Source organism: Lingula anatina, chromosome 2 (genome assembly GCF_051362555.1).
Source record: "Lingula anatina isolate TDL-2025a chromosome 2, LinAna3.0, whole genome shotgun sequence".
Lineage (NCBI taxonomy): Eukaryota > Metazoa > Brachiopoda > Lingulata > Lingulida > Lingulidae > Lingula > Lingula anatina.
The window spans coordinates 19,051,759-19,068,678 of NC_141768.1; the positions used below are offsets into that span (position 1 = coordinate 19,051,759).

The 16,920-nt window shown below is 34.3% G+C and overlaps 1 protein-coding gene across 3 annotated transcripts in view; it reads right to left on the reverse strand.

Annotated features, from left to right (window-relative positions):
• Nucleotides 1–16,920, reverse strand: part of LOC106174393 (DNA-dependent protein kinase catalytic subunit) — a 46,229-nt gene that overhangs the window by 935 nt on the left and 28,374 nt on the right. For 2 of the 3 annotated variants that reach the window (XM_087006762.1, XM_087006765.1), the window contains 33 exons: nucleotides 16,620–16,793; nucleotides 16,254–16,343; nucleotides 15,624–15,834; nucleotides 15,096–15,261; nucleotides 14,694–14,915; nucleotides 14,358–14,470; nucleotides 13,646–13,777; nucleotides 13,248–13,427; nucleotides 12,830–12,917; nucleotides 12,130–12,253; nucleotides 11,646–11,784; nucleotides 11,312–11,500; nucleotides 10,939–11,067; nucleotides 10,590–10,688; nucleotides 9,732–9,840; nucleotides 9,277–9,388; nucleotides 8,517–8,688; nucleotides 8,103–8,241; nucleotides 7,396–7,592; nucleotides 7,011–7,161; nucleotides 6,642–6,805; nucleotides 6,034–6,156; nucleotides 5,609–5,697; nucleotides 5,332–5,419; nucleotides 4,814–5,005; nucleotides 4,112–4,180; nucleotides 3,498–3,660; nucleotides 3,013–3,301; nucleotides 2,517–2,606; nucleotides 2,043–2,192; nucleotides 1,689–1,890; nucleotides 1,162–1,350; nucleotides 605–738 (listed from right to left, as the gene is read on the reverse strand). In XM_087006762.1, the coding sequence (XP_086862888.1) occupies nucleotides 605–738; nucleotides 1,162–1,350; nucleotides 1,689–1,890; nucleotides 2,043–2,192; nucleotides 2,517–2,606; nucleotides 3,013–3,301; nucleotides 3,498–3,660; nucleotides 4,112–4,180; nucleotides 4,814–5,005; nucleotides 5,332–5,419; nucleotides 5,609–5,697; nucleotides 6,034–6,156; nucleotides 6,642–6,805; nucleotides 7,011–7,161; nucleotides 7,396–7,592; nucleotides 8,103–8,241; nucleotides 8,517–8,688; nucleotides 9,277–9,388; nucleotides 9,732–9,840; nucleotides 10,590–10,688; nucleotides 10,939–11,067; nucleotides 11,312–11,500; nucleotides 11,646–11,784; nucleotides 12,130–12,253; nucleotides 12,830–12,917; nucleotides 13,248–13,427; nucleotides 13,646–13,777; nucleotides 14,358–14,470; nucleotides 14,694–14,915; nucleotides 15,096–15,261; nucleotides 15,624–15,834; nucleotides 16,254–16,343; nucleotides 16,620–16,793 (4,878 nt within the window). The remainder of the gene's footprint in view (nucleotides 1–604; nucleotides 739–1,161; nucleotides 1,351–1,688; nucleotides 1,891–2,042; nucleotides 2,193–2,516; nucleotides 2,607–3,012; nucleotides 3,302–3,497; nucleotides 3,661–4,111; nucleotides 4,181–4,813; nucleotides 5,006–5,331; nucleotides 5,420–5,608; nucleotides 5,698–6,033; nucleotides 6,157–6,641; nucleotides 6,806–7,010; nucleotides 7,162–7,395; nucleotides 7,593–8,102; nucleotides 8,242–8,516; nucleotides 8,689–9,276; nucleotides 9,389–9,731; nucleotides 9,841–10,589; nucleotides 10,689–10,938; nucleotides 11,068–11,311; nucleotides 11,501–11,645; nucleotides 11,785–12,129; nucleotides 12,254–12,829; nucleotides 12,918–13,247; nucleotides 13,428–13,645; nucleotides 13,778–14,357; nucleotides 14,471–14,693; nucleotides 14,916–15,095; nucleotides 15,262–15,623; nucleotides 15,835–16,253; nucleotides 16,344–16,619; nucleotides 16,794–16,920) is intronic. The other variant, XM_087006764.1, reaches the window with a different exon arrangement.

Here is a 16,920-nt window from a genome sequence, read left to right on the forward strand (position 1 = left end):
GTGTCTCAGACTTAAGGGATAACAACTCTTCGTATGAGATCTATATTTCACAATAAATACATTGTAAACAATTACAGAAATATAATATTTTCTATTTTACCACAAAAACAGAAGTTATAGCAATTATTCTAAAATCTTTGTTTGTCATTGGACCATGTGACCTCCACTGATGGCTACACACTGCAAAAATTTCTAAGGCGATTGTTACAAAAACCAACTTTTTAGTAAAAAAAATCAGGGACTAACTTTGAATATATAAATGGATTAACTAACCATTGCTAAGTACGGGAAAATTGTCTTTTACACTAGGAAAATTATTTTGGCCAAAATGAACAGTTATCCTTTTAAGTAAAAGATATGTAATATTTTTAGAAAGTATTCCATGTGCAGCACTGCACTTCATGACAAAGCATTCAAAGCTACCATACTTTGCACATACTCCCACATACCACTGTTTACCTAAAACAGATCTACTTTCAACAAATATCATAATGTACATGGTTCGTCAGTCAGGATCACCTTGTACAAAATATTACTTTTTTCAACTGGTCCAAAATATTATACAGAGGTGTCTACTGACCTAAACTGTTTTTTCTCTAATTACCTTGTTATACACCATGGGTTAGCACCCTTCAGTTTTCTTTTGGCAAAAGCTACTTTTTGCTTTGGGTACCACTTAGCATCCTCTTTATCCTCTTGGGATGACGGGGTAGCCTGAAGCTGTCTCTCAGCTAAAGCCTGCAATAAATTGCACTGAGTGTATCTCACATTCATCAACCAATTTATGCATATTTCTATTGATGTTAACTTTGGAGTTTTTAAAATGTATACAATAATATGCTACAAATAGTGAACACAAATAATTCAAAAGAAAACTATTTTTAAAAAGACTACTTCCACAACTGTTTGTCTTAATTCTTAATTTAATAATCTGTCCTTATCTACCAAATTTCTGCCACATACATTAAATTTTTTAATATGTCCTGCTGCACTAAGAGACCTTGTTTGCCAATTTAAACAATTAAAAAAATCTTAATTGTGTACGCTGCCAAAGGTAAATATATTTAGCATCTCTTCTTTGGAACACATCATCTAAAAACCCACGGTATTTTGTTCTAAGTAGCTTGAAAGTTATTTATCATTAAATAGCTATTAACCTACCAGCCAATCGACAGAAAGGTCTTTGACAAATACATCCATAGTGTTCAGAAGAAGATCATAGTTTGCACGCAGGGCACGCAATGCATGCACCATGGTGCTTTCTATTAATCCCTTTTCCCGCAGTGGCATCATCACATTCAAAATTTGCCTGGTCAGACGTATTGGCATGAGTTCTGGGACAGGTAAAAACTGGAAAAGGAATAGCCAATGAAATGTTGAAGAGAACTTAGCCCGTAGATGATATCACGATCAAGATACACTTTAAAAATAGTCAGAATATTTTAATGAAATATTTATTGCAGCACAGTCACTGATTAATGTATTCCTTCAACACTCTCTACTTTTTGCTTTTGTTCCTCTCTCTCTCTCTCTCTCTCTCTCTCTCTCTCTCTCTCTCTCTCTCTCTCTCTCTCTCTCTCTCTCTCTCTCTCTCTCTCTCAAACACCCACAATACACTGATACTACTGATATTTAAAGAGTCAAATGTATTTTAAACATCACATCATGAAATATAATCAAACCCTTACCTGTGTTGCTGACCCAAAAGCATGCCCAAAGTCGATCCCTATCATTCCTCCAGTTTCTAGGTCCACCATAAAGTTGGATAAATGTCTGTCCCCAATCCCCAGTATGTAATGACAAATACACAGCAGTGCATGGGAGATGGCAAAATGACGCCGCAGAGTATAAAATGTCTCTGGTGAGGTGCTCATTTGTAAATATGCCCTCCTGAAAAAATTTGACAATCCGTCTACAATATGTTGATTTTTATTATGAGTAAACTGCATTTTGTGTGCAAGAAACCATCAAAGCCAAAAAATCCAACACTGTTCTTACTTTGTTCTCAAAGTAAATGTGAAGAAATATTAATTTTCATCCACCTTAGCAGATCCCAGGGCAGAGAGTTTTCCTTATCTTGGCAGCTTTTGACAGCTTCTGTTCTGCTGCACTTTTCATACATCCCCCAGTATGTCTTAGGGTCTGATGGATCCCCATAACGGCTTAGAAAGCTTCTCTGTAGTATCATGGCCCTAATATTAAAAAATATATTCATAATTTTATCACTACATTTCATATCTCATTATCTAACTTGGCTTTTCATTTTAATATGTTTCTTAATTTCATAAGATGCAGTAACTGGAAAACAATATATAACATACCACAACCTATTTCAAGAAATCATGTATTAAAGTTCATGAAAAAATAATATCATGTGTGTGTGTGAATGTGTATCATCAGAAATCTATTGGTTTAAAATAATCTATAATGATGATGATGATAACAAAACTGAAATTTGTTAATCTGCACGTTAAACATGGTTTCATATCTGGCAGTTATCAAATTAAGAAGCATACTTTTGCTGTGCCTTCTCCTGTTCTGTCATGGTGCCATACACAACTTCTTTCAGTGTCTTCGTCTGGTTGACCCATTCAATTAATCCCACTCTGAAATAAAAGACATAAATTGTTATTAAAGAGAAATTATAACATTACAGCTTCCGCTAGGTTTTTCCCCTTCAATTTATATTCAGGATATCCAGAATTTTTTGTGATGCCTGGCTCAAAGATGTGATCCTGGAAGAGCTTGTAGAAGATAACTACAGTACCTCATGTACAGCTGTTTGAGCTGTATGAACCCTGACAGGTAACAGACTGGTATACATGTAATTTAATTAATACAACCAATAACTCTACAAATTGTATATCTTTCTGTTGACTGTCACTTAACAATCAACAGTAAATAATAAATGCAATTACCTGAATCCAGGTTTTAATAAGATTTTGAATATTCAAAATCACACTGTGACTTTAAAAACCATTTATAGTTACAGGAAAAGTTCACAACACCCACCTTGTGGTCATTGGAATCACTTGGTAAGTTCTCAGTTTGTACTGTCTTGGTTTACAATCTGGGTCTTGAGAAAACACACGATTCATAATGTGAAAAAGCTGTTCAAGTCTTTGATCTTGCCGCAGATCTTCTCCTCCCTTCACCAAGAATTTGTGATCTTTCATGTCAGTCCCATTTATAGTAATCCTTTTGGGCCTACGCAGGGAAGACAGCACCAGGACTCTGGAGTCAAAGCCAGCTATTTTCACATGGTATTCTGGCAAAGGTTTTGACAAACCTGTATATTGTCCTGAAATCATAATCATAATTGTAAATATTTTGATTCACATTTTGCTTTCAATCCAAAGGTAGTAATTTTTTTGAATTTTCATAATACATGCACATTTCAAATACTTCAATATACCTTGATTATATTCCAACCAAAATCTGCAGTCAAAACAGTTATCAAGAAACAACCACTGAATTTGGGTAGATGCAGTGCACACCTGGTATTTCTAGACTGAGGTCCATGTCCTGGGCAGCCAGGCCAGACATCCACTTGGAGTAGTCACCCAGTTTCTCTGATGGAACCAGATTTGGATGACCTTTTGTACCTTTGGACGCCAGGTCCATCTTTTTAAGGATTCCGTCAGCGGCCTTTTTGAAGCTCTTAAAATAAAATTCACTTTAGAAATTGGAACTCTATAATGAAAACTTAATTTTAACTTCAATAAGTACTTGCTTGTATCACCCAATTAGTTTCTGAGAAATGAATGTGACTATCTTTTACCCAGAATATGTTCTGCCACTGCTAATACATGACCGCTTTCAGGTTTTCAACAAGATCATTAACAATTACTCCATTTTAAGTGTTGATATATCATTTATGCATTCTTGAAAAAAATTGAATCAAACAAATATTAAGTTTTCTTTTCATTTTTTTTTCAAAATTACAAACTATTTGTACGTTTAATAATGGCTGTATTTTCATAGTCAGGAGTCAAAATAATCCCTACTATTGCATTTCTGACTTTAAAAAGTGACCAATTATACATTCCAAATACAGTGCTATTAAAGCTAAAATATGCATTTCCAAACAGCTCCATTTATATGTTCATACCTCTTCACTCATTGTCATTATTTTCTTTCCATCTTTTCCAAATGCACTGTCAAGGTCTTTGCAATAAGCCTATAAAATTTAAACTAAGCTTTAGTATCTATATCTCAATTTTCAGAACAATTAGTACGAAAATACATTCAATCATGTCTCCTTTGTATCTCAAGGTCTTTGCAATAAACCTATATAATATAATATAAACTAAGCTTTAGTACATCTCAATTTTCAGCAACAGTTAGCATGAAAACACATTCAATTGTGTCTCCTTTGTATTCCAAGGACATCAAAGTAGGATCATAAGATAGAAAAAAGAATATAAATTGATTGAAATGTACGTAATTAAACAAAAAATAGTGAGCACGCAAATTGAAATTTGGCCCATCTCAGACTGCTCTTTTACTTTAAAATGAACCTTGTCAGACTGCTCCTCTAGGAGAAGTTTTCATTTCTTCACAGAAATTCCCAAAATTGAGGAATTAAATGTATTGCAGGCATGCACATACATGCACACACGCGTGTGCACACACACACACATACACACAGGCATTTGCACTCGTTTCATATCCAATATGATTGACCTATTACTAGTTACAAGTAAAATTTTTTAAAGTTCGATTATGATTGATTGGAGGCTTTGCACTTTTTCTTTCATTTAAATTCTATTGCGTATCATACTTTATCTATTTAATGACACAACAACTATACCTTGGCAAACTTTTGCCTGTATTGTCCAATTTCTACTGAGTCTGGTTCTGTGTCAAAGATATCTTGTGACACTCCACCAGCTTGCCTCTGTGTCATCATGAGACTGGAGTACATTTGTGTGTAACACCGCTGTACAGCATCTGTGTTTCTCTGCTTGACATGCAACAATTTTGCCATCTCTCCTATCCAGTCCTACACAAATTTCAACATGAAATCAATTCAAATATTAAAGAATGGGGAAATCCCTTATCATAACCCTTCACATTGTCCCCACACAAAAACCTACCCCAAATTTTGTAACAAGTCAAATGGAAATCACACCAAATTGAAAAAATTTTCATCATCTTGACTTTCTAAATATCTTTATTTTTTGACATCATCAGTCCTAATTATCAAGTTCTCAGCACAGCATTATTTCTGCTAAGGTCAAACTGATAAAAAACTTAAAAACATGCAAGATAAACAATATTATCCATGTTTACTGTTTATAGTTTTAGTACTGTTTCATTTCTAGTCACCTTAAATAGCGCATTTGGTTGACCAAATTGTTCTAAAGCATTGATGAATGTCTCTACAAGTGGAATTTTACTCAGTGAAAAATCCAGTCTGAAAAAAAGAAAATACTGATAAAAAGTGTATGTGCACTTCAAAGAAAAAATCTCTTAACCCATATTATTTCTTTAATGTGCCATTAGGAAAATATAAGGTTATCTTCTTAACTTATCAGATGTTCTTCTGACAAAGAAATAACTTAAAAATGCTGAATGATAAACTCCTCAAAATACATGTACCAACCTCTCAACAACAGCTTGATTCTCTTTTCCTTCTGAAGATCGCTCAAATGTGTAACACTCTTTACTAACTTTAAATGGATAAACCAATGCCTGAAAATCAACAACACCTCACACTCAAATACAAAAGAAAACAAGAAAACATTTTATTGCATCATCTCTTTGAGGGATTTGGGGAAGGGGGAAGTCATGATTAACTAAAAAAGCAATGAAGACTTTTTTCTCAACAATAATTGCTAGTTGTCTATCTATATCAAACTTGACCAAACAATATCATCCTATTTTGATGTAAGTTTTGAATAATAACTGAAGTACATCTGGAAGTCTCACAACTCTTCTTATAAAACTTCACTTCATATTATAATTTCTCAATTCATTAACATAAAACAACACAATGTGACATTAGGAAGAGAAAAAATGTTTTACTACCTGCGGATATTCTCTGGCAATTCTAATTAGTATGTTGTGGACAGCAGGGGCTTCAGGCTTGTCCAGTAGAGCTACTAACTGACCAATCCAGGTCATGAACATCCAGCATGGAATGACAGACACCTGTATTGTAAAATATCATGGAGTACATAAGACTTTGTATTTTGAATGGAACCATTTTACTAGTATCAGGCACCAAGTTTGACTGAGCTTTTAAAAGTAACACTTATATTTCAATTTATAATATTAATTATATGAAAATTAACTAGAAAGCATTCTGGGAGTGCAAACCCCCACCAAAGCAAAAAAGAAAAAAAACTAATTTAAAAATAACTTAAAACTCATAAAACATATTAAGAGACCCACATCAGTTGAAGGTGTAATCACTTCTTTCCACCCTGATTAACTGACTATCATGAAAATTTCATGAAAATACTGATGAAAATATAAGCTGCTTAGTTGGGGGAAGAAACTATACACATTTTCATCCGTAAATAAGGTAAGCAAACATGACAATATTTAAGCAATTAATGGTTTAATCTACTGCTACTATCTGCCTTCCATTGATGATGTCAATGAACAGATAGGAGGAGGACCAAGTACCTTACCTTATTAATGAAACCTTGCATAGTGTCTGGATAATATTCCACCAGCTGTAACAGACGTGGGAAACGCTGCCTGGCATCCATGTGGTCAAGCTCAATACATCTCAGGAGTGAAGTGACCACTGCCTCAGGGTAGCTGTCTATGGATTCACCAGTCAAACTATCATCTTGAAAAGTTTATGTTTAAAATTAGACCCACTATTTATTTCTTACTTCTTATATTCAATAGAACATAAAGTATGCATATCATATGATTTGAACACCTTCCAATACATCATAAATAATCCAAATCTTTTAAAAGAAACATTTTTACTCCATTTTAATAATCACTTAATGCTTATCTGTGTTTTTAGCATTTCTGTAAGGATATACCTTCTTCTCTAAGCTTCAAGTATTTGTCACAGTACTTGGCAAGAGCCATGTGTGTCTCTACAGTGCTTTTATCATTGGAAGAATCTTCTTCATAAATATCTACAGCCTCTTTGATATACTGGTATCCTCTGTCTACAAGACCATTGATGATCTGGAACAATATTGAAAAACATAGCCAGTGCTCTGTGTTCAAAATATACTCACACATGTACATTGTATGCACAAATTTTCAACTGACCCCCAGAAAAAAAAATGCACAAACGCACATATATTACTTCAAGCTATCAATTTTAAACAAATGCAATGAAGAGGGTCTATCAGTGCAATTCAAAATAGGTGTATGTCATAACAGACTGCAGTAAGTACTGTGAAAACAATGGTTTACCTCTTGCATGTCTGCATTCTGCATGGAGCAGCTGGCTGCTTCTACCAATTTTTGGACATCTCTGGGTGACACCGAGCTTAAGTCTGGCAGTGAAAGAAGACTAGATGTCACAGAGTCAAAGATGTTGCCCTGAAGAACCAGATGTCTCCTTGTTAAAACATTGGACTCTTTCACCAGTTTATGATCCCGTTTTCTTTCTGAAATGAAATTTAAGATACTACTAATATGAAAATAAACTAGAAAGCACTATAGGGGTGCAAACCCCCACCAAAGCAAAAAGTAAAAAAAATAACTAATTTAAAAATAACCCATAAATGAAATGGCAACAAAACTGTTACATGCACAGAGATGAAAGGGCCAGCTTTTAAATTCTTCTTTTTTTTTCAGAATAGTGACATCAGTGACACCAAAACTGGCATATGTACAAACATAGAGACTTAAATCAACACAAGGTTAAACAATACACAAAGTAAATTAGTTTTCTGTTAAACCAGACAAAAGAAATAAATTGGTAAAGTATTTGACTGATTGAAACTTTTCAGCACTTTTTTTCCAAATGGATCTAGTATTGGTTTGCTAAGCAGAAAAAATTTCCTATGAGACTGACCATAACATTAAGCTGTTATGCTTATTTGTTTAATACACAAAAATGTACCGAAATGTTTACAATGCATCATGCTTGCTGACAAACTTATCATTAAATGTACCTAGAAGTCCCAGAGCTCCTAGCACTGGGGACAAAGTAGCACTGGCATCCATGGTAACCTCAGTGATTTTGTTGTGCAACTTTGCATAGCAGTGGTAAAACTGAATCAGGACAGGGCTTTCACTCAGACTCTTCACTTCCTACAACAAAATTAATGATATAATATGTTAATATCAGATATGTCATGTATGTATGTATTAATGTCTGTAGTCGTGTAAATACTGGCACACCCACATATGCACAAAACAGAAGGTGAATTGCAATATTTTTAAACGGTTGAACATAAAATTAGTTATTCACATTTTAACGACCCAAGATTTATATCTTTTCCATCCAACTCCATTTAACTATACAGTGAGCATGAATTTTATCAACTTAAAGTGTACTTTTAACAGAACCTAAAATGTCACTTAACAGATTCAATGATTTTGAGTTTTTTCTTGGCCACTGGGAAGTTGTGTTGCTCCACAGCACTCTCTGCCTGAGCTAGGATAAACTGTAGTCTCTTTTCTCTGAATTTGTCTTCTTCCTCAAACTCCTCCTGAACTGAGGACAGCTTGTGGCAGAGTTGGTCTACATACAAACAACTGAAACGGGAAATAGGGTACCAGTAATGAATGGGTCAGAAAAAGATTATCAAAATCAAAAGAGATTAAAAATGAAAAATTACAAAATTATGAAAGTTGTGAATAGTAAAAGAAAGTTATCTATCTAATAAAAGTATATGGATAGTGGAAATAGAAATGGCTTAAATGCAAACAAAACTTGCATAATTTCAAATATCTTCAATGTAAAAATGCAATATGCTTAAATACTACTTTTCAAAATTTCATTCTTGTGCTAGATATTAAGTCATAATGGTCCTGATGTAGCCCACTGTTTTTGTCAAATGCTGCCCAGACTACCAACTTACTTCCAAACTTCCACAATTTTACACTAGTGAACAGTTATAATGACAGACTGCCATGCTAACACTGGCTCCATTCCAAGTGTCAGGTAAAATGAACCAAGGTCTATAAAATTTGTGAAGTAACAGTTTTCTTTTTTTCTTTTTTTTTTTTTTTTGCTTTGGCCTGCCAGGCCAGCACATTCTCTTTCTGGTATCCTGAGGGACCAATAGTTTTATTAAAAGTAATCTTGCAGAGTCAAAGAATCAACTGACTACAAAATCTCACCGGTTTGTAACAATATCATCCCAGATATTGCACGGCTCCACAATGGGATCTGGTGATCTCGTCTGCCATCTTGTCACCAAACTTAGAGCAGCTTGGGAGTCTTGGAAGGTGTCTGAATAGGAAAATAAACCTTTTTAATTCATGAAAAAATAATGAGCTCCAAATGTAGACATACACGTCTTGACCATGGTTAAGAGTTGTCTGTGATAGAACTCAAGTCCTGAGGTACATTAATTTGGGCCATGGTCAAAGTTGTATTCACATCTGAAAAGTCAACAATGACAGAACAGCAGCTGAAATTGCTGAAGTTTAAATGCAGTTACAGACCATATTTTATAAATCGAAACCCTAATTGTCAAATTAAACCATATATTAAATAAAATCACTTCTCTGCAAAAGAACATGAACAAATGAAAATAGCTCATTCTGACAATGTCTAGATAATTTAGTCTTACCTTCATTGCTCACAAAATCTAAAAATTCTTGCATTTCTGTCAGTTTTTGAAGGATCTGTAATTTTCCAATTCTGGTGGTAGTCATCAATGTGTCAATACTGCCCCAATCCTAAAATCAGAGAATATAGAAAAAAACTTTTCTGTAGACATAAGACTATTTCACCTAACTTCCAACTGAATGGCTAAACAAAATAAAAAATTAAGATATACTAATAACATCAATTATACTAATAATATTAATTATTTGATATATCAAGAAAACTACGGAGATTATCCTTCGTATAATTCCACTCAAGGAGGTGTAATATAGACCTGACATTGTCAAAACGACAGGAAAAGAATAATGCTGTAAAAGTAGACCCCCTCCCCTTCCCCTGTATTTTCAGTTTCTTAAACACTAAAAAATATTTAAGCGAATATGCAAAATGTGGCAATTTGATAACAATCCCTGACGATGATGATGATGATGATGATGATAAGATCTTAAAGGGATAATAACTGTTCGTTTTGGCCAAAAAATGAATTTTCCTAGTGTAAACAACAATTTTCCCATACTTACCAATGGTTAATGAATCCATTTCTACATCCAAAGTTACTCCCTGTTTTTTTTTGTTTTTTTGTTATAATCTCTTAAGAGATTATTACAGAGTATAGCCATTTGTGGAGATCATGTGGTCCGATGACAAGATCAGATATCAGAATATTAGCTATAACTGCCCTTTTTGTGGTAAAACAGATTATATTATATTTCTATGAGTTGTTTACAATGTTTTTATTGTGAAATATAGATTTCATGCGAAGAGTTATTATCCCTTTAATATATATATCAAATAATTAAGACTACAGTGGGTTTCACACCTGAAGGAATGTCTTGAATACAATGCTGGTGTAGTGCCTGGCTCTGGCATAGTCTTCTTGGAACAAGTACAGCAAAGCCAGCTCCTCACTATAGCGGGCCTGCAACAAGTGGTATAAAACCATTAAATGCATGCATGTATGAGCTTGTGTGTGCATGTGTACATGCATGCGTGTGTACACATATGAATGTTTGCAAATGTCTACTTGCAGTAATTTAAACCAGGAACTGAAATAGAGACTCAAAAATTCAGACACAAAGCACTTGTTACTGTAATGTTAAATGAACCATGGGGGCAGTAGGTTCTGATTATGAATAAACTGAATATTCTGGTGACTAATTTGTACTCACTTCCAAAAATACTTTCTGTTCCTCTACTTTCATGGAATTATCTATAAAATCCAGCATGTCCTGCTGGTCTTCATTGCCTTGCAGCAATAGTTTCACCTTGCTTCTTAAAATGTATGGCAGGTAATGCTCCTAGAATTTTTACAGACAAATATGTTATTTCATGTTAAATTTGAAAACTAATTTGACACATGAATGACACAAAACAGTTTAAAAGAGGATAACAATTCCATATATGTTATTTAAGATATGCAATTTACAAAACTGATGAAAACTACTTCAAAAATGTTGCAAAATACACAAAAACCAATTTTCACATACACAATATGAAAAGCAACATTAAAATTATTTAGAAAATGATAATGAAATTATCAACCTGGTAGTAAGCATCTTCCCATATTTTATCAAGTCCTCTCTCTTCCAATCCCTCAATGCAATCCATGGCTTCAGTGCCCAGCTCCTCCCAAGACATCAGTTGGTCAACACACAGCAGGTAGGCATCTACCCAAAGCTCTTGCTCCAAACCATCTGGCTCTCCATCCGTCCAAGAGTCACATTGTCGAGCCTAAATGCATAAATAAATATATACAATATGGTAAATCTACAAAGTCAGTCATACTGTCAAACCTAAATACATGTATAATAATGAGTACAACAAAATCTGCATTCCACACAGAAAATAAAGCTTCATTTCAGATTTTAAAAAATACCTCTCTGTAGAGATGTGAGGCAGTCTTGTAGTCTCTTCTTGACTCAGCTTCCAGTGCATCTTGGGTAATTTTCTTGGTACCTATCTTACTGCTGAAGATGCCTCGTACAACATCAAAATCCCCCAGTGACTTATATAATCTGTAAATATGGAAAAATGTATTTCTAATTTCATGCATATGATATCAAAGCCATGTTATCATTTAAGATAAACTGTTAAAACATTCTGAATATAAAATTAGTCATATTTAAAATAAGTTTTTTCTGCTAATTGAAAATTTTTCAATCAAACTTCTGTCAGGCAAACTCAGCAAAGTCAATATAATTCAACATGTGCAACAAAGAGTGCACCTAAGAGAATCAAACCTGTTATATTTCAAATATTTGAGCCATGGCAAGTTGTGCAATACAAAAGATCTGCCACTGGGTAAAAATGATTGCAGTCCCTAAAGTAGCCTTTATGAACAGTTCAATGAATCATCCTACCTTGCCAGTTCCAGCCACGTACTGGTCTCTTGAGATGGTACTGTAGCACTGGTCCGGGCTCTCTTGGCTGGTCTTCTCTCAATGCTGCCATCTCTGATCAGCTGCTCTTCCAACAACACAATTCCTGAATTAAATGTGAAATGCTCTAACGTGATTACCTTGTTTTGTTGATTTGTTTTTCTCATTACCTGCCTCTTATTATAACATGGTTATTTGTTTGTATGCCTGCTGCCAGGAGAACTAAAAGCATGTTCTTTCTTCCCCAGGTTAAACCAAATCTGTATACAGTATTTTCAATATCATCAGTCAGTCCGTCACATTTCAGCCAAGCAAAAATCAACCACAGCAAAGTAACGCTGGAGACAGTGACTTACAAAACAAAATTGATACAGTTGTACAACATGGAATGTGAACTGATAATACACCTATACATTATACACCAAAAAACTTATATATAGACATTTACTGGGTACCATATATACACGTGTGTGTGTGCGTGTGCATGTGTGCGTGTGTGTGTGTGTGTGTGTGTGTATGAAGATAACCTGTGTTTAGCTTTGAAAATAGCATTTTTTTTACACCAATTCCAAAGCAGGTGACCTTAAACTAAGACACACTGATCCAATGAATTAAAATCAAGATAAACTTTTGACCAAAATTATTTTGTGATACTGGGGATGTAATGTCCCATGACACAGACCTAAGGGTTGCTGCATGCTGATCAAGCTGGCTGTGTCCACTGCTGAAGGTTCCAGTTTCAGCCTTCCAGAGTTGTTGTATACAATGTTCTACAATGAGTGAATAAAGAAATCTAATTGTTGATAAAATATACAAGCCTGATGTTGGCAAAAAATGTTTTTCTACTGCATGTTTAATGCAAAAAAACTGTACTTAATACACAATTGTGTTAACTTTTTAATTTATCTTGTACCAGTGTTACAAAAAACACAATAAACCATGCTTTGAACTATGCAAGATATTACTGAAATTCATTGTTTCCAAATTATAAGCAACCTGACTTTCTATCATCAAATTCAACATAAGACTTACATGTAAAGAAACAAGGCCTAACAAATGGAATATTTGAAACAATTCAGCAAACCATCAAATTATCATACCTCAACACATCCAATGAAAGGTGAAAAATACTGTGTTGAAGAATCCAACATGGCGTTGAGAGATCTACTTATCTGCGCCATCATCTCTGTGGTCTCTCTCTCTGTCTTTACTTGATCCAACTCGGAGAAAATTGCTCTGAACAAAGCACTAAAGAGCATCTTTGCCAGAGTATTGTCCCGCTAAAATAAAACATCATGTCCTTAAATGAACTAAAAACAAAATTTATCTTCAAGGACATATCAGGGGTTGTGAATGCATAGAGAAATTAACACTTCGAGAAAATAGTTACTCATTCCATTTCAAACAATATGTATTATACAGTTTTATCAAATTATCACCAAAACTTCCAAAGGACAAGAATATGGCAAAGTTATATATCATCAATAGATGGGAACACCTGTGCTAATGCTTGCAGTGGGGCTATAACATAGGAATATTTAATCTGGATATCGGGAAGATCCCCAGTCCGGTACTTTCTGTACATTGTCACTTGTGCTTCTCGTCTCAGTTTCTGCTCTTTCAGGGCTTCCTACAAAAGATGTAAAAAATGTTTAAAAAAAACCAGCTTCCATTTCTAAAAAAAATGGCCATGCTTTTTACTATGACATACAAAAACTTTAGACTTTGTTACTTTGAATAATTATAAAATAACCACATGAGCTAAGATAAATATTTTGACCAAATATTGATGGATAATGCACCCACCATTTGTTTTTATATACACATAAGATTTTACCACTCACTGACAAAGCATTTTAATTATTGAAAAACATTATCAGTTTTTGTTTTTTTTTTGCTGGAGTATATATATATATATATATATATATATATATATATATATATATACATACACACACACACACACACACACACACACACACACACACACACACACACACACACACACACACACACACACACACACACACACACACACACACACACACACACACACACACACACACACACACACACACACACACACACACACACACACACACACACACACACACTCCAGCAAAATATACATATGTTTCTAATATGGTTTTAGAAAAGAATATGTGGTCTCATATAATACAATGACCACTAAATGAGAACCACCCTCTTACCTGTCTCATTGCTTGCAATCTGATGTTCTTCTTAGCAAAATATGTACTCCTGGCTCTTTGATCTTTCAAAAACCTCCTTTTCAAATTCTGAATCTCCTCTTTCTCAGAGTCATCTAAGAAGCCAATTAATTGAGGTTGTAAAATACAATGCATTCATGTCTGTGCAGATGCTTTTATCAGAAAAAGTGTCAACCATGATAATATAGTCTTAATACAAGCTCACCACACAGAGGTGTATATTGTATTAAAATAAATGTTTTCCAAAAGTCAATGGGTACAGCTTGAAAAGTTATGAACCAATTATTTACTTCTTAACAATCACAAAATGTTTCACACCTTCTCTTGAATCTGTGAAGTCAGTGCCTTCCATTTTCAACCTCCCCTTGCCAAACTCTGGACCAGTCTTCTTGTAGCGCTTTTTCTTTGGCGTCTGATTCTCATTCGCGGTCCCCACATTGAAAAGCAGGGAGGACTGAGTCTCCATAGACTCAGTACTGTATTCAGCAAAAGTATCCAGACTACTTTGCGTCAACCAATTGTAGGGAGCTTTTACAGCACCTGAATAAAGTTAACTCAGCATAAAAATTTGTGCACTTACAATTTTCAAAGACCACAATAATATTAACCAAGGTAATATTATTTGATAACAATAAAAATAACTCTCATAGATAAAAATGTACCCCAAACCTACTTCAAGTACTTTTTTAATGTTTTTAAAAAATTAATTAGCACCTCTACCTTGTGTTGGTGTGAACTGTTGTATTTCCTGTGTGGCACGTACACCTACAAAACTGTCATCAAAACTTCCTGACTGGGTCCCATCTGCCAGAGAAAACTGCGTCTCAGCAAACAATGGTGTCATGGCAGCATGCCTCTGCTTCCACGAAGAATGCACAACAAAATCCTACAATATCAAGGCAGCTTCTGATTAGAAGACTAATCAATCATTTACATTTTTTCAAACATACAATGTTTCACGCCCAAGAAACTTCCGAGTTGTTGCATTGCATAATAAACAAATTTCTGTCTCAATTTTTAACTTTGAAAAAAGTTTGGAGTGACTTTTTAACTAGACCATTTCACTGCAACTTTGCTAGAAAAGTTTCACTGCAATTTTGCTGGAAGAGCTTTTGATAGAGAGCTTTCTTTCACTGAAAAAAAAATACCAACTAGCAAAGCTGAAACAGCAATCAACCGTGCCATATGCAATTCATATACTTATCATTTTCCTAAATTTTAAGATACCAAAGACTTTAAATTACATACCTCAAAAGGGCAATCATCTAATGGATGTTCAAAGATCTCTCTGTTATAATCTGGGCTTTTGGATGTCATCTCAAGTATGAAGTTGGTTGCGTAGCTGAGGTAACTAGATTCAACAGAGGGAGAATACATTGCTTCCAGCATGGCAACCATTCTCTCTAATGTTCCTGCTGGAAGTCTGGACTCATGACTCCAGAAATTCATAACCCTTAACCTGCAAAATTAAAAAATAAATTAGTCACTTTAAAATCTCATTACATAAAAGATGTTATATAAGTGAAAAGGATATCATGGTCAAATACACTTACTAATAGGTGAAGAAGAGATATGATTCAGGAAATTTTATGTATCACATGACTTCTATTTTCTACAAAACACTGCATATACCAATGTCTCATAAACTCAAATAAACAACAAAATTATCATCTGCACTAGACCATTTCTTAAATCTGATATCAGATATTATTTATGAGATTACGTATGTCTTACTTAAATAAGATGCCCATAAAATATAAATGTTTATTACTACAAATGTTACAATTGATTCTAAAATTAGCCTTTGCCATCTTCCTTTTGCATTTTCAGTGTTAGAGTGTCCTTTTATTTCTATGATTGATCACCAAAAGTAGTCACCTGAGTCCCAGATCTTTGTCAGACATGCCGTTTAGCAACGCATCCTTGGTCATACTCATAATCTGGTGTACTGTGGCATTGTTTTCATCTCTACAAATACGTTTAGTTCATCAATTTTGGTATAAGACAGCAAAGTTGTCAAATTAAAAGATACTAATATCATCATGACAACAAGAGATAGTTTCAAGAAAAATATGATTTCTTGTTGCTTGCTTACTTAACAGATAAATGTACAACATCTGGCACTTATAAATAGGTATAATATTCATACATACAATGTTCCATGATTATCTTTAAAATAATTGTCTGGAATACCGAAAAAAAAAAGATACTAGTCCACCTTTGCCTTTTTACCCCAAAGATTACCTGTAGTTGTCGTATATCCACATAAGTATGTCATACATCAGACCTCTGCAAGGCATGCTGGGGCTGCTGGAGAAAGCTGTCACTGCCGGCAGAAAGTAAAGAACCTCATCTGGCTGCAACCTCCTAAGAAGCTCATTGACTATCTTCAGACAAACTGCTTGTGTGCTGTCATCTCTGCAAAGAAATCAGACCAAGTTTGTCATTGTCAAACTGCCTGGTATATCAAGTAACTTTCTACTATAAATTAATACAATATAAATGACTGCACACTGAATAAAAAATATTAAGTTCATTTCTAATG